This window comes from Globicephala melas, chromosome 7 (genome assembly GCF_963455315.2).
Source record: "Globicephala melas chromosome 7, mGloMel1.2, whole genome shotgun sequence".
NCBI lineage: Eukaryota > Metazoa > Chordata > Mammalia > Artiodactyla > Delphinidae > Globicephala > Globicephala melas.
In genome coordinates this window covers 18,275,375-18,295,755 of record NC_083320.1, presented here as the reverse complement: position 1 = coordinate 18,295,755, position 20,381 = coordinate 18,275,375, and the positions used below count along the sequence as shown (strand labels likewise).

Below are 20,381 nucleotides of genomic sequence, written 5' to 3'. Positions count from 1 at the left end.
TATCCTCCTAGCTCAGACGCGGTATCACTGTCCCACCCCGCCCACAGACCGGGATGTCCATCGCTTGGTGTTCCCCACTGTGGGACCTCAGCATGCTGGCGTCTACAAGAGCGTCATTGCCAACAAACTGGGCAAAGCGGCCTGCTATGCCCACCTCTACGTCACAGGTGAGGCAGGTACCCTCCCGGTCAGCTGTGTGCACAGCCTAGCCTCTGGCCCACCCAGGGGCCTGGGTGAGGGCAGGGCCTCCACACCAGCTCCCTCCCCCTCGGTCCCCCGGGGAAGCCGGCTGGCCTTGCCTCTGCCCCCCGTGGCTGTGCCCCCGGCCCCCAGCCCACTGCCTGGAGGCCTGGTGATCCTGCGGGGCCATTGAGCCCAAAAGGACCCAGCGGACGGCGGACGTGTGGCTTTCAGATGTGGTTCCAGGCCCCCCAGATGGCGCCCCACAGGTAGTGGCTGTGACCGGAAAGATGATCACACTCGCATGGAACGCCCCCAGGAGTCTCGACATGGCCATCGGTGGGTCCCAGCCACACAGGGCTATGGGTGGGGGCGGGGCCACTGAGGGCACCAGGAGAGGAGGGCAAGGCCCAGGGGGGCCTACAGGTGCGGGCCTCTTCCCCACGGTGGACAGAGCCCTGGCTCTGGGTCAGGAGAGGAGAGAAAGGGGGGCTGCCACGTGCCCTTCTCTTCTCAGAGGGACTGGGTGCTTGGGTCGTGGTCCTGGGGAACGCCTCTCCTTCCCTGTGCACGATCTCCTGCTGCTCTGTGCCTCAGTCTCCCTACCTCAGGAAGTAGCAAGGAATCGGGACTAAGTCAAGGTCCCTCCATGCCTGTAACTGGATCCCATGCCCGACACCTCGTGGGCTCTGAGCCTGGACAGGCCTGTGGCTGGGCAGGAGCAGATAGGGGACGGGCAGAAGCGACAGGAGAAACTGAGGCAGGTCCTCAGAGCAGACTGATGATGAATCCCTGAGTCCCGAGCCAGCTGAACGGGGGCGGGGGGCACCCCAGCAAGGCCTGCCTCTAGCAGCTGCCTCCCCACCAGACCCGGACGCCCTGACCTACACTGTGCAGCACCAGGTGCTGGGCTCAGACCACTGGACGGCGCTGGTCACGGGCCTGCGGCAGCCTGGGTGGGCGGCCACCGGGCTGCGTAAGGGGGTCCAGCACGTCTTCCGGGTCCTCAGCACCACCATCAAGAGCAGCAGCAAGCCCTCGCCCCCCTCTGAGCCCGTGCAGCTGCTGGACCGCGGTGAGCCTGGGGTTCTGTGGAGCGGGGGCGAGAGCTGCTGGGCCAGGGAACTGGGCGTCCGTGGAGGAGGCTCCAGGGCCGGTGTGGACGTGATAACTAGGGCGGGACTGGCGTGGCTGGGCGCGACCCCTACCTGTCAGAGCACTTCCTTCTTACTCCTAAAAGGAGCGCACGCAGTGGGCAAGGCTGAGGCTCTGTGTCCAGTCCCAGCGCTGCCGCTTGCCTCTGGCTGAGCTCCCTAGACAAGTCGCTAAACCTCTCTGGACCTCGGCTTCCTCGTCTGTAAAAATGGAGCTCGCGTGGCAATTGGGAGGGTTCAAGGAGCAGTGGGTGCTGAGAATCTGGTGTCGAGCCCAGCATAGAGCCAGCCCTTCTGCTCCCAGGCCCGCCCCTGGAGGAGGCGCCTGCCGTGCTGGACAAGCCAGACATCGTGTGCGTGGTGGAGGGACAGCCTGCCAGTGTCACCGTCACCTTGAACCACGTGGAGGCCCAGGTCGTCTGGAGGAGGTGGGGCCCACCTGGCATGCCCTACTCCTCACGTGAGGCAGTCCCGCTCCAGCCGGCCAGGCCGACCTCCCTGGGGCTGGATCTTGGGTGACCTCCCTGTGCTGTGTCCCTTAGCTGCCGAGGGGCCCTCCTAGAGGCCCGGGCGGGTGTGTATGAGCTGAGCCAGCCAGACGATGACCAGTACTGTCTTCGGATCTGCCGGGTGGGCCGCCGGGACGTGGGGGCCCTCACTTGCACTGCTCACAACCGCCATGGCACACAGGCCTGCTCGGTCACACTGGAGCTGGCAGGTAGGTGACAGCCGCCTCCTTCCCTCCCCTTCCTCTGAGGCCCACAGCCCTCTCCTCACACCCCCAGGTGAACACACCTACCTGCCAATCCTAGGTCTCCCCTCTCAGGCCTGTCCAGCTAATGGCCATGATAATAGCAGTACTAGTAACAACAGCAGTACTAATAAGATACTTATTGAGCACCTCGTATGTGCCAGGCTCAGTGCTAAGTACCTTACGTGTATCACCTCATTTAATATTTACATCAACCCTGTGAGATGGAGTCAGTTATTATCGCCATTTTACAGATGGGGAAACTGAGGCCCAGAGAGTGTGCTAAGAGGCCCAAGGTCACACAACCTAATAAGTGAGGAGCTGGGATTCAAGCCTGGATGCCCTACTCCAAAGCCAGACAGTGTTCTTCGATCCTGTGTTAAACACAACAGGAAATAGTACTTCAAATGAAACAAACTGGGAGGAGGTGGGGGACCAAGTCAATTTAAAAAAGAGAAAGGCCCAAGTGAGGCATCTTATCCCCAGACTCCCAGCTCTGGGGATCCTGGCTGCTGCCCTTTCACACAAGCCTGTTTGACAAGGCCTTCCAACCTTTGCAGTGAGGACCCTTTTTATAATTTCTCCTTTCGAGATGTAGTCTCTCAGACTGTAACATGCATGAAGTAGTAATTGTCTTGTTTTCCGGTTTGTTAATTAACTCTAGACATATGTAACTGCCACTCCGAACGTCAGATCAGCGTGAGCTAAACAGTGTTACCTGCTGAGTAGATAAGATTCCAAGCAACTGCAGAGAAAGTGACATTTTAGTTAGCACAGGCCATCTTATCATGGGGTAAATGTACACATCCTAGTGCTTTAAAAAAAATTGTTGAAGTTCACTTGAAGCCTTCTGATCCTTTGACCTTCATAGACTGACCTCTGTCACTGCCCCCATCCCCACTCCCAGCAGACCAGGGACCAGATTCCTAGAGGGCAGAGCAGGCAGCCTTAAAGTAGGAGAGAGGTGGCAGTAGGGTGTGTGAGGAGGAGATACGGGGATGCTACTGGCCCCGCGGTAGATGGGGTACTGGTTTCCCTTTTATGTGTCTTCCCCCTTTGCCCAGCTTCCCCCCACCTCATCCCGGCACTTCCTACTCAACTGCCACTTTGCTCCTTGGTTGTGTGTGTGTGTGTGGTTTTGTCGGCCGCACTACGTGGCTTGAGGGATCTTAGTTCCCCAACCAGGGATTGAACCTGGGCGCCCCGCCCCGCCCCGCCATGCAGTGGAAGCCCGGGGCTAACCACTGGACCACGAGGGAATTCCCAACTGCTTTGCTCCTTGACAGTACCATCTGCAGGACTCATCTTTCTTCCCAGATATAGGAGGAGCCTTGGGGTTTGGGGAGGCTCTGGACACTGAGAGCCCTGCAGCCAGCCTGGCTGGGACAGTGACTGAGGGAGACCGAGTCCCAGCTGGCCAGGGCTAGAGCAGGCCTGGGGCTTGGAACCACACCCCCTCCTGCTGTGCCCCACCCCCTACCCCCCAGGTGGGTGGAATGGCCTCTTTCCCCCGACACCTGCTCCGCTGATGCATCTTCCCCAGGATGACCTCCCCCTTTATCTGTATAAAGGCTGAGCTGTGTGCCTGTGGCCGGGTAGTGCTCCTTGCCCAGCACCCCTGCTTTTCCCTCAGGGCCTCTCTCTCCCACTCCCTTTAAAGCCCAGATCCTCAAACGTTCTCAGAGGAGGGGGAGGGCACCAGGAAGTCATAGGCTTCTTCGAAAAGCACAAGCACATTGGAATATGTATTTAATTCCATCGTGAGAATTAGAAGCTGCTTTACCAGGAAATAACACAACCGCATGTTATGTGCAGAGAATAAAGTCAGTCACATGTGGGAGAACTAAACTGAGAATCGGTACCCGTGGATTCATCTTGCCATCTCCCAGATGGTTGAAGGCCCCTTAAATATTTAAATAAGATTCAGAGAGAAAACTTCAAGATAGAGGCAATGCCCTCCATGAACTTGATTCAGGGTCATAGACAGCCGCCTGCAGGGCCCAGGACGGTTAGAGTTCGAGAAGCCCACGGTAGGACTGTGCTGAAGGGCCACCACCCACAGGGGGCAGTGTCGGCCACTCCTTGCCAGCCCATTAATGCAGTGAGGGAAGCAGCTCAGGACAGCCAGTCCTGATTTTCCAAGAGAGGCAGGAAGTCCAGATTTCTTTTGTGTGTGAAAATCTCCTAATTTCAAAGCTGGCAAATGAATACTGAGAGCCAAACAAAGCAAGCCTGCGCCCCCGGCTTGGGTTTTCTGGGATCTGGAGAACATCACGTTTGGATTTGCAGGGACAGCGTTTGGTCCAGGCCAGGAACTCATGTTGCTGGGGGTGGAGTTTGAGAGCCCCAGGGTGGGCTGCTGGGGCTCTGGGGGGGGGGGGGCAGGGGGGGTCTGGTGTTTCGCCTGAGCCAGTTTCTGAGGGAGGGCTTAGAGAGGCAGGCCCCGTGACCCCCATATTCTCTCCCCTCCCTCCCCCACCCTCACCCCTGTGTGTTTCAGAGGCCCCTCGGTTTGAGTCCATCATGGAGGACGTTGAAGTGGGAGCTGGAGAAACCGCTCGCTTCGCCGTGGTGGTTGAGGGGAAACCACTGCCGGACATCATGTGGTACAAGGTCAGAGGCTGACGAAGGCGTCCATGGAGTCCGAGCTGGGGCTGGCCAGGAGCCTAGGGGGAAGGGAAGAGTGATTTCCTGGGGGCGTGGGAGGGGTCAGGGGAGCCTGGACAGAGAACAGAGCAGTTGCCAGAGTTGTGATAAGGAGGAGGAAGTGGGACCCAGAGGCGCTGGTGAAGCTGGGAAATAAGGGTGGAGCTGATCCTGGGTCTGAGCAAGGCCCCTAGGGCGGAGATAATGGTGGGCCCTAAGGTAGGGATGAGACTGGGTCTCTGGCGTGGAGGTAAAGCCGGGTCCCAGGTGGAGGGGAAGCCAGGCCTGGACTGGAGGTGACGGCCACCTCTGCAGGACGAGGCGCTGCTGACCGAGAGCAACCACGTGAGCTTCGTGTACGAGGAGAATGAGTGCTCCCTGGTGGTGCTCAGCGCGGGGTCCCAGGACGGAGGCGTCTACACCTGCACGGCCCGCAACCTGGCTGGCGAAGTCTCCTGCAAAGCAGAGTTGGCTGTGCACTCAGGTGGGCTGGAGTTCAAGAGGAGTAAGGCCAAGGGCTCACCCAGGAATCCCATGTGAGCGCCCTCCCACCAGGAATCACTCACCCGGCCCTTCACACCAGACCACCACCTGCTCCAGCCCCAGCAGCGCTGCCTCGGGCGCCAGCATTCTCGCTTCTCTTCCATGTCTTCCACCTGCCCTCCCTGTCCCAGTCTCTGCCCTCGTTCCTTCTTGCCCTCTCCACCTAACACCAGGCATCTCTCCTCAGCTCAGACAGCTATGGAGGTGGAGGGGGTCAGGGAAGACGAGGAGCGGCGAGGAAGGAGACTCAGCGACTTCTATGACATCCACCAGGAGATCGGCAGGTGTGGGGCTAGGAGGGGGTGTGGTGTCCGGGGCCCAAGGGAGGCTGGGCCTGAGGCTCAGCAACTGCCTGAGCCCTGTCCTCTCCCCATGTCCTCACCCAGGGGTGCCTTCTCCTACCTGCGGCGTGTAGTGGAGCGAAGCTCCGGCCTGGAGTTTGCAGCCAAGTTCATCCCCAGTCAGGCCAAGCCAAAGGCATCAGCGTGGCGAGAGGCCCGGCTGCTGGCCCGGCTCCAGCATGACTGCATCCTCTACTTCCATGAGGCCTTCGAGAGGCGCCGGGGACTGGTCATTGTCACCGAGCTGTATCCTGGGACAGGCTGGGTGGGTGGGGGAAACATGGCCTGAATGACTGGTCCTTGTAACAGCCAATTAGCAACACGTTTCACACTTTACAAGATGGTCCCATTGACAGCTGGGAGTTCTGAAGACATCTTATAAATACTTCACAGAGTGGAATCTGGAGACTTGTGTGAAAAACAAAGTTTTTTAGCTTAAATTTACATAGCGCTTGATGTGTGCCTGGCAGTGTTCTAGGAGTTTTACAGATATTAATCTATTTAATCATCGCGTATGCTTATCTCTTGGAATTTTATTATCCTTATTTTATAGATGATGAAACTAAGGTATAGAGAAGTTAAGTAACTCACCCGAGGTCACACAGGTGGCAAAAGGCGAGTGATTTTTATCATGAAATGCAGTACAGTATATCTGAACATTTGCAGTGACCCCATTAATACTTGGCTTTATTTGAGAGGCTCTTCTCATAAAGAATGGATTTTATCCTTTCATAAGAGCTATGGTTAAACAAAGTCACACTGAGGTAAGGATGCTGGATGGTTGGCTTGTCACTGCCACCTGCAGGGTGACCGTGTCCTACATGCTGGCCTCCCAGTCTGTACTGTTCGAACCCAAACCTCAGTAAAATGACAAATTATTATGTGTCGTGGGCCTTCTGGGTCAATCTCAAATAGAGTCAAGGAGTTCCATCCACAGTCAACAAAATGCTGCTCTAACTTGATCCTTATAGATACTTCACAAGGTGGGTGAGAGGAGTCTTATCCCTGTTGGACACCGGAGGGAACCTAGGCTCAGAAAGGTTACGTGACTTGCCTGAGATCCCACAGCAAGTGAGAGTTCAAGCAGGGTTGTCCCATCTAAGCACCCAGATGACAGGGGGAAGAGGGAAGGTGCGGTTGCTCACTGGTAGCAGATGTGCTTTTCGGGGAAGGAGGACCCTGTGCTGAGCTGGGACCCAACTTGAGCTCTGGGGGTGGAGGGCACTGCCTAAGGCAGGCCCAGCAGTTGGCACTGGTCACTGTTCTCCTTGATCCAGGACATAGCTGCACAGAGGAGCTGCTGGAGCGAATGGCCCGGAAACCCACCGTGTGTGAGTCTGAGGTGAGGGCAGTGGGTGGTAGGGGCCAGGTTGGGCACCAGTGTTCACCCACCTGAGCTCTGAGACCCGAGGGGTGCGTCCTGGGCATGCCATCTGTGCCCACGAATAGGCCAGGGGTGGTGTGGAGAGCACTGTTAGGTAGGCAGCAAAGCCCCCTTCCCCCATCAGAGCAGACCCCCACGCTGGGACTTAAATTGTCTTCTGAAAACTTCGGCACCCACCCTGGCCCCCAACTCTGTTGTTTCCCAGTATTCCTCACATAAAGGCTCCTCAAGCCTTACCCCAGAAGGAGCCCCATGTAGACTCTGTTCAGTCTCAATGCTGTCCTGCCATGTAGGGCAGTACAAGTTGTGCACTGCACAATTCTTTTTATTATCATGCAAATGGCGCCCTCCTATAATGGTGCTGTGCCCAACTTCTGCAGCTGTATATGGAAGCCCTGAATCTCAGTAACCCCCAACCTATGTTTCAGCCCCCTCCACCAGCCACCTGAAGGCCACTTCCCAAGCATGGCCTGGCTTCTTGCTACAAGCCTGGTGGTGATCAAACATAATACACCCCCCCTCGGACTCTGGGCCTCCTGTTTCCACAGATCCGGGCCTACATGCGGCAGGTGCTAGAGGGAATATGCTACTTGCACAAGAACCATGTGCTGCACCTGGATGTCAAGGTGAGATGCAGGTGTGGGGTGGGGAGCAGGCAGCACCTGTGGGAGCCAGGCACTGGGGTGTCCTCCCCGCTGCACTCAGCTCCCATGTCTTGCCTTGTGTCCTGCAGCCTGAGAACCTGCTGGTATGGGATGGTGTGGAGGGTGAAGAGCAGGTGAGGATCTGTGACTTTGGGAACGCTCAGAAGCTGACTCCGGGAGAGCCCCAGTACTGCCAGTATGGTACACCCGAGTTCGTGGCACCCGAGGTTGTCAACCAGACCCCTGTCTCTGGGGTCACTGACATCTGGTAACGTTGGCATACTGGGCTGCTGGGACGGGCCAGGGCAGCTTCCCTCAGTGCCATGCTGAGGGCTCGCTCAGTGGCACAGAGGAGCTTTACTAAGCCCGGATGCCTACTGTGACAGTTGGCTGGTGGCATTGCTCATGGGGGTCTCCTGCCCACGTCACTACCTCCCCCTCATCCATCAGGGCTGACCCAGTCACTCAGGGCCTCAGCCCTCACAGTCCTGGGTGCTGGGCCTCCACACCTACAGCCACCTTGTCTCCCCCAGTGAGGCAGGCACAGTCTCTGGGCTTCCTAGGCCGGCCCTGCCATGACCCTTAAGTCCTCCAGGCATGTCGGGATCTCTGGGTTCAGGGTCCTCCTCCAAGGAGGCAGCCCTGTGCCCATTTGTCCACGGTAGTGTTCACAAGGAGGACCTTTCCTCAGTAGATCAGTGGTAGCAAGAGGACTGCTCACTTCCGGTGGGAGCTGGGCTGTCCTCTTACCCATCCACTCTCCTTTCCCCTCAGGCCCGTGGGTGTCGTCGCCTTCCTCTGGTAAGGACCCCTCTGCACTCAGGACCCCGTCTCCTAACAGTCTCGTAGCAGGCCCACCCCTAACGTTTGCAGAGCCTGGGGCAAGAGAGAAGTTGGGGGCCTGCAGCCTGCCTCTTCTCTTCCGCACCCTGGTTCCTTCCTGCACTGGGAGGGGCCTCACATGCGTGAATGTGGATACCCAGACTGAGTGTCCAAGCTCTGTCCGCCACCACACCCCTCCATAAGGGGTGGGCACACGTGGCGTGCTTGGGAGGCCAGTGCCGGCTCAGTGCTATTTAGGCAGGGAACTAGTCCAGAACATGGGCTACGAAGGGAAAGCCCAGGCTCCGGGGGCATATCCCCTTGGCACAGGCTCCTCACCTCAGGGACAGGCCGTGGCTGGAGGAGGGCTGGAACAGGTCCTCTAGAGCACGGGCCTGGGATAAGGACCTGGTGGCCCAGGTCTCAAGGCAGTACTGCCTCCTTGCCCATTCAGGGGATCGAGTAGGGGCAGGACAGGCCAAACTCTGCAAGATTCTGCCCAGATTCACCCAGCCTCCGCCTGTCCCCAGCCCTGTGCTCCCACTGGCACCCCACTTTGTCTCATCTCAGCCCCGGGGCCCACCTCTCACTCCAGCCATCTCCACCCCTGCAGCCTGACGGGAATCTCTCCGTTTGTCGGAGAGAACGATCGGACAACATTGATGAACATCCGAAACTACAACGTGGCCTTCGAGGAGACCACGTTCCTGAGCCTGAGCAGGGAGGCCCGGGGCTTCCTCATCAAAGTGCTGGTGCAGGACCGGCTGTGAGTACGAGGCCCGGGGAGCCTCCCCCATGCAGAGTCCCCTCACGCCGCCCCTACTCCTGCCCAAGCCTCCGCCCATAGACAGTCAATCCCCCAACTCCTTAGGGGCCCCGCTTTCCCAAACATTTATTGAATGAATGAATGAATGATAAATCCCTTCTTAATTCTCTTTCCTTTGCAGGAGGCCTACCGCAGAGGAGACCCTAGAACATCCTTGGTTTAAAGTGAGTCTTGTCTTGCAAAATGGTGATAGAAGAGGTGGAAGGAGTGAGAACATTATTAACAGCTCCATTTTATTGAGTCCCTAGTGTGTACAGTAACCATGATATACATTTTATTTACATATGATCTGTTAGCCTGACAATAGCTGTACAAAGGAAGGTATTATCACTCCCCTTTTGCTGATAAGGAAACGGAGGCTCAGCTTGGGGTATCATGGACTCCAAGGCACAGGTCTGGACCCCCACCCCTCATCCTAGGATGCACATCAGTGTTCTCCCTGGCTCTCGAGAGCAGCCCCAGTCCTCCTCACTCCTGTGGCTCGCCTCCATCCTGCCCTGGTCCCACACACTGTGCTTCGTGGGTGGCCTGGCTGTCTTGTCCTCTTGGCTTTTTTTTTTTTTTTTTGTGGTACGCAGGCCTCTCACTGTTGTGGCCTCTCCCGTTGCGGAGCACAGGCTCCGGACGCGCAGGCTCAGCGGCCATGGCTCACGGGCCCAGCCGCTCCGCGGCATGTGGGATCTTCCCAGACCGGGGCACGAAGCCGTGTCCCCCGCATCGGCAGGCGGACTCTCAACCACTGCGCCACCAGGGAAGCCCGTCCTCTTGGTTTTGAACTCCCTATGGCAGAGTTCTCACTCATCTTCAAATTCCAGCACTGCAGGGCACAGCGCCAGGCAGAGGGAGGGGTTCAGCAAATGACCCAGAAAGAACGACTGAGCAAACCATCCAGGGAGCATTGTGCTGGGTCAACAGAAGGCTGAGGTCATTCTGGTATCTGTACTTGGAGTACAAGCCTGGTCTCTCAGATCAGAAATGAGCTCTGAAAAGGTGGCTGAGGGAAGCATCTGAGGTCTGGCCCCGCAAGGCTCCAGATAGATGTCTGGGGCACTGTCTCTACATGGAGACAGATGGTGAGCTGGGGAGCAGGGTTCAAGCTGGGGGCCTGAGCACGGGCCTCCCAGGGCAGCCAGTGTACCAGGACAGGGCCTTGAGCCCTGGCGTAAGCTCTGAAGCCTGGGAGCCACCGATTTCCTGCCTCACCGCTTAGGTTCAGACAATTCGTCCACACGTGGGAACCTTGAGTGTGGGAGTTATTGTGACAGATCCCCTGGGAAAGGGAGCCCCGGGAGCCCCAGGGGCCCAGACTCAACGCTGCTCTGTCTGCTGTCCCCTCCTGTGGACGTTGTCTCTCCATTGCCAAACCTGGAAGCTTAGGGTTGACAGAGGACTTTCCCTCAGGCCCTTTCTTGGTTTACAGGCACACGCAAGGGGCGCAGAGGTGAGCACGGATCACTTAAAGCTATTCCTCTCCCGGCGGAGATGGCAGGTGAGTTTGCCTGGGCCCTGCTCTGTGGCTTCATCTTCTCACTCTACAGCCTCCTCTCTCTAACCCTGCTTTTTCTATCAGGTGCCCTCACTTCTGCTCATCTGTCTTCATCCACCTTTTAATTCTCTCAGCTCCCACTTCTGCCTGCCGTAGGCCTTCTCCCCCGGGGATGAGGTGGGCCTGAGTGGGTCAGTTTGGCCCCATGGGTCCCTCAGGTCTGACTCTAGTACCCTGTCTCCAGCGCTCGCAGATCAGCTACAAGTGCCACCTGGTGCTGCGCCCCATCCCTGAGCTGCTGCGGGCACCCCCGGAGCGGGTGTGGGTGGCCGTACCCAGAAGACCACCCCCTAGTGGAGGGCTGTCGTCCTCCTCCGATTCTGAAGAGGAAGAGCTGGAGGAGCTGCCCTCAGTGCCCCGGCCACTGCAGCCTGAGTTCTCGGGCTCCCGGGTGTCCCTCACTGACATTCCCACTGAGGATGAGGCCCTGGGCGCCCCAGAGGCTGGGGCCGCCACCCCCATGGACTGGCAGGAGCAAGGAAAGGCCCCTTCTCAGGACCAGGAGGCCCCCAGCCCTCAGGTCCTCCCCTCCCCAGGCCAGGAGCCCAGCCCCCGGCGGGGAGAGCTCCGGAGGGGCAGCTCGGCTGAGAGCGCCCTACCCCGGGCCGGGCCGAGGGAGCCGGGCCGGGGCCTGCACAAGGCAGCGTCTGTAGAGCTGCCGCAGCGCCGAAGCCCCAGCCCGGGGGCCACCCGCCTGACCCGAGGAGGCCTGGGCGAGGGCGAGTATGCCCAGAGGCTGCAGGCCCTGCGCCAGCGGCTGCTGCGGGGCGGCCCTGAGGATGGCAAGGTCAGCGGCCTAAGGGGCCCCCTGCTGGAGAGCCTGGGGGGCCGTGCCCGGGACCCCCGGCTGGCTCGGGCGGCCTCCAGCGAGGCAGCACCCCACCACCAGCACCCGCCCGAGACCCGGGGCCTGCAGAAGAGCAGCAGCTTCTCGCAGGCTGAGGCGGAGCCCGGGGGCCGGCACCGCCGAGCTGGGGCGCCCCTCGAGATCCCCGTGGCCCGGCTGGGGGCCCGCAGGCTGCAGGAGTCTCCCTCCTTGTCCGCCCTCAGCGAGGCCCAGCTACCTAGCCCGGTGCGGCCCAGTGCCCCTAAGGCTTCAGAACCTCCTGTCGCCACACCCAGTGATGCTGCACAGCCCTCGGCACCACAGCCTGCCCGAGAGAAGGCCCCAGAGTCCACGCCAGAACCAGCCCCCAAGCCTACACAGCCCCCCCTAGCTCCGCAAACCCTAGCGCCCCCCCTCACACCCTATGCCCAGATCATGCAGTCGCTCCAGCTGTCAGGCCACGCGCAAGGCCCCCCGCAGGGTCCTGTCGCATCGCCGTCGCAGCCCAAGCCCCACCCGGCTGTGTTCGCCAGGGTGGCCTCCCCACCTCCGGGAGCCTCCGAGAAGCGCCTGCCTTCAGCCGGGTCTCCGCCAGGGCCAGCCGAGAAAGCCCGGGTCCCTACGGTGCCCCGCAGGCCAGGGAGCAGTCTCAGCAGCAGCATCGAGAACCTGGAGTCGGAGGCCGTGTTTGAAGCCAAGTTCAAGCGCAGCCGTGAGTCGCCCCTGTCGCGGGGACTGCGGCTGCTGAGCCGCTCGCGCTCCGAGGAGCGCGGCCTCTTCCGCGGCGCGGAGGAGGAGGACGGCATGTACCGGCCCAGCCCAGCGGGAACGCCGCTGGAGCTGGTGCGACGGCCTGAGCGCTCCCGCTCCGTGCAGGACCTCAGGGCGGTCGGGGAGCCGGGCCTCGTCCGCCGCCTCTCGCTGTCGCTGTCCCAGCGCCTGCGGCGGACCCCACCCGCGCAGCGCCACCCGGCCTGGGAGGCCCGCGGTGGGGATGGGGAGAGCTCAGAGGGCGGCAGCTCGGCGCGGGGCTCCCCGGTACCGGCGGTGCGCAGGAGGCTCAGCTCCACGCTGGAGCGGCTGTCGAGCCGCTTGCAGCGCAGCGGCAGCAGCGAGGACTCCGGGGGCTCGTCGGTCCGTAGCACGCCGCTGTTCAGCCGGCTGCGCAGGGCCACGTCTGAGGGCGAGAGTCTGCGGCGCCTGGGCCTCGCGCACAACCAGCTGGCCGCCCAGGCCGGCGCCACCACGCCTTCCGCGGAGTCCCTGGGCTCCGAGGCCAGCGCCACGTCGGGCTCCTCAGGTGAGGAGGGGCCCAGCGGGAGAGTGGAGGGCGAATGTGTGAACGAGTGTGTTTAGAGTGCGGGTGTGGAGCTGGGATGACAGGTGCGCTGGAGGGACGCTCTGGGAGAAGGAGAGGGCCGGGGACACCCACCGCAAAGAGGCTCAGGTGTTTCTTGAGGCCCTGAGGACGGAACTGGCAGGGCTGGGCTGACGCAAGGCCGAGGGGCAGAGGCTGGTGTGGGAACAGGCTAGGGTCGGGGCCAGAAGTTCTCTGTCCTCTCGTACCGGCTGGGCAGGTGCTCATGGGCCTGGTTCTTAGCAGCTCCTGCAGAAAGCCGAAGACGCCTGCGCTGGGGCCTCTCTCGGCTGCGGAGGGACAAGGGGTTGTCACAGCCAAACCTCTCTGGCAGTGTCCAGGAGAATTTGGGTCACCAGTATGTGCGCAGCGAGTCAGGTAATAGAGGCCTGCTCGGTGAGTAGTCCCCTTTGAGCCTCCCGGAAGGTGGGGAGATGGCCCACGTTGGGGGAGCCCTGGCAGCGGTGGAGGGAGCCTGGAGTCAGGAAACGACAACAACAACAGTAATAGCAGCAGCTACTGTTAATTAGCAATGCCAAGCGTCCTATTAAGCACGTTACAAGCATTGCCTCACTCAACCCTCCCACATTGCTTAGGAACTATTCTTGGCATCTCCCTGTCTTACAGGTGAGGGAACAGAGGCTTAGCCATGCTAAGTAGCTTGTCCAAGTCACAGAGCTGGTAGGGCTGGACTGTATGACCCTCTGCAGTCAGAGCCCACAAGTCGCTTCGCGACATCGTACCAATGCCTTTCTTGGGCCAGCCTCCTCCCCAGAAGGTCTCTGTCACTGGGGTGTGGTACTGACAGAGCTTGGGATAGGGCTCCCTGCCTCTCAGCCCCCCTGCAGATGTGTGTATGCGTGAACACGCTCCCAAAGACACCCTTTCTCTCCCAGCCTAGAGGCCCGCAGTCTGGACTGTGCCTCCAAGCTTCCATTTCTCTGTAGCCCCAAACACCCGATCGCCCCTCCCTGTCCCGTCTGCCCCTACACAGATAAGCAGCCTCCAGGGCTCTTTGCTGGGGGGAGGGACACCTGAGATATGCCCTGGTCCGTTCCTCTTGCCACTTGTCCTGGGGCTGCAGGGAGGGAGGTATTCTCCACCTGGGTCACCACAGTCCTCTACCTGAAAGGGGGGTGTTACTCAAGGACGACAAGCAAAGGTTCAGGAGGCCAGAGTTTCCGGACCAGCCTGCAGAAAGCAGCAGGCCCACCAAACCTGCTGCGAGCAGGACCTTTATCAGTCACCATCTGTCCTCCTCCAGTTTCCGATAAAACTCCTCAGAACTGTCCCAGACGCGCCTCAGCCAGGCTTGCTACTGGACACGTAACCGTGTCTCGCCTTGGTCAGGGGAGCCAGGACATCTCACTCGAGGCAGTAGACGGTGGGGCTCTAGTGAGGGAACAGGAGGGAGGGAGGCCAGCTGGTGGGGGCAGTGGTGGAGAAGGAGCGGGGAGAGAGAGGGAAACCAGCACTGCGGCCTGGGGACAGCTGATCCCTTCCCACCTGGGGCCTCCCTCCCACCTCCGTTTTGCTTGTGCTGCTGATTTCTTGCCGAGGCGAGGCCGTGTCCCATTACTTCATCCTCTCCCTGCTCCCCGCAGGAAGAAGGCCCCATGTCCACTTTACCAACTAGGACTGGCCCCTGGGGAGATGGGGGTGGGACTGGCAGAGCTGGGCCAGGGTCACCTTTCACCTCTCCTCCTCGGCTTCCTCTCTCTCCCCCCTACCCAGTACCCTCACTTGGTCTGAAGGCAGCCCACTGATGAACCTGTATTCACTTTATGTTATTGGAGCCTCGGTGTGGGACCCCTCCTTGGGGAATACTGGGGTACAGTGGGAGAGGGGGCACGCTGCTGTCCTGATCACCCACTTCTGCAGATCCTCTTCGGCCCAGTTCAGCCGTACCCTACTCCCTCCTGATTCCGCAGACAGGCAGCAGCTGGGGCTCCCAGGGGTAACTACCGCAGCTCTTTCTGCCCACGTGAAAGAAATCCACCCCCACCCCCACCCCACCCCCCCATCCCTGGACCAGAATGGGATTTTTCTAAAAAGCCATTCCCAGGGAGCAGGAGTGCAAATCCTCATGGCACTAAGAAGCCACAGGCCAGCAAAGACATTGGCCATCGCAGCCCTGCCGTGGGCCCATTCACCAGCCAGCTGTGAAGCCAGCTTTGCTGAAACAGCCTCTTCCCACGGGGGTCTGTGCCTGGCTTCTCTACTGGGCATAGTAACAAGATAATAATCAACAACAACAATAGGAGCTAACACCTTCGAGCATTTATTATATGTTAGACATCTGCTAAGCGCTTTATGTGCCTCTTTGAATTCTCATAACAACCCTCTGAGCTGGGTGTTATTATTTTCCTCAATTTACAGACGGGGTCCAAGGCCATGCAGATATTGTCTCTTTCCCCTTCAAAAGCTCTCACCACTTAGCTGACCTGAGGGAGTGCGTAGAAGGTCTGGGACGGGCTCCCCAGACCCCAGGGGGCGTGAGGGATGGGGGAGACGGACACACGTTCGGGGTCTGCCCCGGGTTTGCCTTGGCTTCAGGTCTTTTGAGATGGCACGTTTTGACTGAACATTTGTTCACTCCTGGGAGTCTCAGCTCAGGTCACCAGCTCCTGTCTCTTGCCCTACGGTGCCCCAGAAGTAATAGGTATTGCAGGAGCTTAACCACTGTAGTTTTTCAATATTTGGTTTTGTTTTATCTAATAAGTGCTTACAGAGCACTTACTTAGTGCCAGGCCCTGCTCAAAGTGACTTACAAACATATGAGGTAGCAACTACCAAGCATCTTCAATAGTCAGTAGAAGATAATTCTCACACAGTGAGTGCCTGGCAAACTGATGCTTGCCCCAAAGGCGATTCTCAAAGGCAAGGCCTTCCACTTCCCCCTCTGACTGGGAAGAGACGGCCTTTCAGTCTGCTCCCCGAAGGCAGCGCCAGCTCTCACATGCATCCATCCTCCCGTCAGTCAGCAGCGAGTGAGCCAGGGGCCCCGCAGACCCAGGGCTATCTTTGCTCTCCCTCCAGACTTCCCCCCGGTCTTCCACATCAAACTCAAGGACCAGGTGCTGCTGGAGGGAGAGGCAGCCACCCTGCTCTGCCTGCCGGCGGCCTGCCCTGCACCCCACATCTCCTGGATGAAAGGTGAGGCGATCACTTCTCCCCCAAGGCCAGGGGATGTTCAGTGGGAAGTGGCAGCTGGGGGTGCCCAGAGGGGGGCTTCGCTCAGCAGCCTCTTCCTGCTCCTCCTTTGCCCCCAGACAAGCAGTCCCTGCGGTCCGAGCCCTCGGTGATCATCGTGTCCTGCAAAGACGGCCGGCAGCTGCTGAGCATCCCCCGGGCAGGCAGGCGGCACGCCGGCCTCTACGAGTGCTCAGCCACCAACGTCCTGGGCAGCACCACCAGCTCCTGCACCGTGGCTGTGGCCCGTGAGCCCGGGGCAGGGACCAAGGGGGCTGTGATGGGAGATGGGCCCTAAGCTAAGGCACAGGGGCTCACTGTGGCTCCCTTTCTCTTGCCAGGCATCCCAGGGAAGCTAGCTCCTCCCGAGGTGCCCCAGACCTACCAGGACACGGCACTGGTGCTCTGGAAGCCAGGAGACAGCAGGGCACCTTGCACGTACACGCTGGAGCAGCGGGTAGATGGTGAGGGACCGGCAGGCTGGTGGGGGCGGGGAGGGAGGGCGGGTGGAAGGCAGAGAAGCTGGGGAGACGAGTGCCTTCCCCGGGCACAGGTCCCCAGGCTCCTCACAGATGGCACTGGGAGCTTGGGCCACCCCTTCTGTGGCCTCAGCCCCTCCCCCATGCTGCCTGTAGGCGAGTCTTCCTGGCATCCCGTGAGCTCGGGCATCCCTGACTGTTACTACAATGTGACCCACCTACCAGTTGGCATGACTGTGAGGTTCCGTGTGGCCTGTGCCAACCGCGCTGGGCAAGGGCCTTTCAGCAGCCCTTCTGACAAGGTCCTCGTCAGGGCCATGCGAGGTCAGTGGGACAGGGTGGGGCATGTCCAGAGAGGGCAGGGGACCCTGAGTCCAGGGTCCGCCCCCTCCTTGGAACACCCGGTTTTGCCCTTGGGGCACCATGGTGATGATTTTCTCTGTCTCCACTTAGACGTCTCAGCTCTGCCATCTGCTGCTCACAGAGATGCCCCTGTTACCTCAGGGCCAGCCAGGGCCCCGCCTCCTGACTCTCCTACCTCACTGGCCCCTTCACTGAGCCCCTCCCCAGCTCCTGCCCCCCCCGGCCCCCAGTCAGCCCTTCTCAGCCCCTCATCTTCCCCAGCACCCCCCAGCCAGGCCTTGTCCTCACTCAAGGCTGTGGGTCCACCACCCCAAACCCCCCCACGAAAGCACAGGGGCCTGCAGGCTGCCCAGCAAGTAGAAGCTACCCCACCCAGTGCCCAGGTCTCCCCGAGTGAGCCCAAGTCTTCCGTCCCCGACACTGGGACCCCGACCACAGCTTCCACCTCTCAAGGGGTGAAAACAGCATCTTCCTCAACTCCCCTGTATATGGTGACCTCCTTTGTGTCTGCACCACCAGCCCCCGAGCCCCCAGCCCCCGAGCCCCCTCCTGAGCCCACCAGGGTGACTGGGCAGAGCCTCAGCCTGGCCAAGGACGTGGTCAGCTCCCCTGGGGGTGGTCCCCCCAGTGCTCCCAGGCCAGAGAGCACCACTCTTCGAAAGGGCCCCCCTCAGAAACCCTACACCTTCCTGGAGGAGAAGGCCAGGCAAGCAGGGCCGGGGCTGGGGAAGGGAAGGAGGACAGAGGCGGGGAGCGTGTGGAACTTTGGCAGCACAGGGATTTGGAGAGGAGACCAGCCTGCTGGGGCCTGGGGAGGGGGCAGGGAGCCGGGACATGGGACGGGATCTGGGTCCTTAGCATGATTAAGTTCAGATTTTCTCTGTGCCAGGCCCCGCGCTAAGCGCTTTGGCCATATGATCTCATTTAATATTGACAATGAGAGGGAGACACTGCATTATTCCATTCCACAGATGGGAACACTGAGGTTGGAGAGGTTATGGGATTTGCCTGAGGTACTGAGCCAGTTAGTGGCAGAGCTGGGGCTGAAACCCAGGTTCCTGGGATTGAACTCCAGAGCCCATCCTGGGAACCACAGCATTCTTGCCCCCAGCAGTCGCTGCTACTCCCTGCTTAGCCCACAGAATGCAAGTGTTCCCCTCTCTCCTCTGAGCCTATGATATGCCCCCCAACACACAGGGGCCGCTTTGGTGTAGTGCGCGCCTGCCGGGAGAATGCCACGGGGCGAACGTTCGTGGCCAAGATCGTGCCCTATGTGGCCGAGGGCAAGCGGCGGGTCCTGCAGGAGTACGAAGTGCTGCGGACGCTGCATCACGAGCGGCTCATGTCCCTGCACGAGGCCTACATCACCCCACGTTACCTCGTGCTCATCGCTGAGAGCTGTGGCAACCGGGAACTCCTCTGTGGGCTGAGCGACAGGTAGCTGGGCATTCTGGGGGAGCAGGAATCGAGGATGGGGGGAGCTGAGCTGGGATATCACCTGACCCACCCCCGCCACCCCTCTAGGTTCCGGTATTCAGAGGACGACGTGGCCACCTACGTGGTGCAGCTGCTACAAGGCCTGGACTATCTCCATGGCCGCCACGTGCTGCATCTGGACATCAAACCAGACAACCTGCTCCTGGCCCCTGACAACGCCCTTAAGATCGTGGACTTTGGCAGCGCCCAGCCCTACAACCCCCAGGCTCTGCGGCCCCTTGGCCACCGCACGGGCACGCTGGAGTTCATGGGTGAGGGCACCATGCCAGCCGGGGGGGAGGTGGGGTACTGCCAAAGGGGCAGCAGCCAGGGCTCACCCCACTTCACTCACCTGTGTGCCATTTATTGAGTGCTTACTGTATGCAAACAATGAATTAAGTCCTTTCCATGGACATTTTTCAGTTTCTCTTTATAACAGCCCTGGCGATTGGCATAATATTACCCCTATTTTACAGATGAGGAAACAGAGGCGCCGTGAGGTATTTGTTCAATATCAGACAGTTATAAATGGTAGTGCCAGGACTCGATAAAGCTAGAAAGACAGGAGAATCAATGATTAATTTACGTAAAAAAGGGAAACCAGCTACCATTTAGCTGCCTGCTAGATACTTTCTGTTTGTCATCTCCATTCGAGTAATTCTGCAAGCCACACTTTACAGCTGAGAAGATGGAGAGCCAGACAGGTTTCGTACATTGCCCAGGGTCCTGTCGCTAGAAGGGGCAGGCTGGGATTAGAGCCAGCCAGGCTGATTTCAAAGGTGCTTAATCTCGGTGTGGGCCACACCTTTTGTGAATGGGCGCCCACCTTCGGAGCTGATCCAGGAGAACTTGTGACCCTGGTTCTTAGCTCCTCTGCAGTTCTGGGGACCGCCCACCATTCAGTGCCTGGGCTGATTCCTCAGGTGCCCCACATCTCCCCTGGGGGCCGCTCTGCCCGCTGAAATCCAGGGCCTGCTGCTCTGATGTACCCATGGTCTGGTGACCTGGGCACTGTCCTGCTCCTCAAGCCCCCAGGGGCCTCCTCTGCCTCTCCCTGGTCCCTTACCACCAGGAAGCTCGTTCAACTTGGCCTCTTGTCTTCTGTCAGCTCCTGAGATGGTAAAGGGAGACCCCATCGGCTCTGCCACGGACATCTGGGGAGTGGGTGTGCTCACTTACATCATGTGAGTGCCCCCCAGGACCCACCCTCTGCCTGTGCCCTCCCCCCCCACCTCCCCAGCCACACATGCATGTGCACACTCGTGCACGCACACACACACACACGCACATACACACACGAGTTCCCAGGTGCGGGTAGCCTTGTGTCCGAGCGCTGTGCCCCTAAGAACCTCCACACTAACGTCCCCCTGGACCTGTGAGTTGACCCTCAGTCTGCATCTGTCAACTGAACTGTCTCCTCCACAGGCTCAGTGGACGCTCCCCGTTCTATGAGCCAGACCCCCAGGAAACGGAGTCTCGCATTGTGGGGGGCCGCTTTGATGCCTTCCAGCTGTACCCCAACACGTCCCAGAGCGCCACCCTTTTCTTGCGAAAGGTCCTCTCAGTACATCCCTGGTGAGTGGGTCCCACACCTGCCAACCTCCCAGCATTACGTGCCTCTGGCCTCAGACTGCCCTGGCCCCGCCCATGCCTAAGCCCCCACCTCCTCCCCCGCCCCAGTAATACACTGCTGCTGCTGCTACTACTACTTTTCCTACTCCTACTCCTCCTAAGTGGCTGCACTACCACCATTTAAAGCCCATAACGGGGCTTCCCTGGTGGTGCAGTGGTTGAGAGTCTGCCTGCCGATGCAGGGGACACGGGTTCGTGCCCCGGTCTGGGAAGATCCCA

At 59.7% G+C, this 20,381-nt stretch overlaps 1 protein-coding gene across 12 annotated transcripts in view; it reads left to right on the top strand.

Annotated features, from left to right (window-relative positions):
• SPEG (striated muscle enriched protein kinase) overlaps positions 1 to 20,381 on the top strand; it is a 49,271-nt gene that overhangs the window by 27,517 nt on the left and 1,373 nt on the right. For 9 of the 12 annotated variants that reach the window (XM_060301797.1, XM_070045892.1, XM_030840410.2 and 6 more), the window contains 27 exons: positions 48 to 167; positions 415 to 519; positions 1,049 to 1,255; positions 1,639 to 1,762; positions 1,877 to 2,052; positions 4,586 to 4,698; positions 5,047 to 5,215; positions 5,462 to 5,558; positions 5,661 to 5,861; positions 6,900 to 6,957; positions 7,548 to 7,625; positions 7,733 to 7,911; positions 8,418 to 8,444; positions 9,079 to 9,231; positions 9,413 to 9,455; positions 10,712 to 10,780; positions 11,022 to 12,963; positions 13,264 to 13,398; positions 16,060 to 16,176; positions 16,293 to 16,460; positions 16,554 to 16,676; positions 16,848 to 17,015; positions 17,145 to 17,760; positions 18,252 to 18,491; positions 18,579 to 18,802; positions 19,639 to 19,714; positions 19,956 to 20,105. In XM_060301797.1, coding sequence (XP_060157780.1) covers positions 48 to 167; positions 415 to 519; positions 1,049 to 1,255; positions 1,639 to 1,762; positions 1,877 to 2,052; positions 4,586 to 4,698; positions 5,047 to 5,215; positions 5,462 to 5,558; positions 5,661 to 5,861; positions 6,900 to 6,957; positions 7,548 to 7,625; positions 7,733 to 7,911; positions 8,418 to 8,444; positions 9,079 to 9,231; positions 9,413 to 9,455; positions 10,712 to 10,780; positions 11,022 to 12,963; positions 13,264 to 13,398; positions 16,060 to 16,176; positions 16,293 to 16,460; positions 16,554 to 16,676; positions 16,848 to 17,015; positions 17,145 to 17,760; positions 18,252 to 18,491; positions 18,579 to 18,802; positions 19,639 to 19,714; positions 19,956 to 20,105 — 5,878 coding nt within the window. Of the gene's footprint in view, positions 1 to 47; positions 168 to 414; positions 520 to 1,048; positions 1,256 to 1,638; positions 1,763 to 1,876; positions 2,053 to 4,585; positions 4,699 to 5,046; positions 5,216 to 5,461; positions 5,559 to 5,660; positions 5,862 to 6,899; positions 6,958 to 7,547; positions 7,626 to 7,732; positions 7,912 to 8,417; positions 8,445 to 9,078; positions 9,232 to 9,412; positions 9,456 to 10,711; positions 10,781 to 11,021; positions 12,964 to 13,263; positions 13,399 to 16,059; positions 16,177 to 16,292; positions 16,461 to 16,553; positions 16,677 to 16,847; positions 17,016 to 17,144; positions 17,761 to 18,251; positions 18,492 to 18,578; positions 18,803 to 19,638; positions 19,715 to 19,955; positions 20,106 to 20,381 lie in introns of those variants that run through there. The other 3 variants (XM_030840490.2, XM_060301796.1, XM_030840887.2) reach the window with 3 other exon arrangements.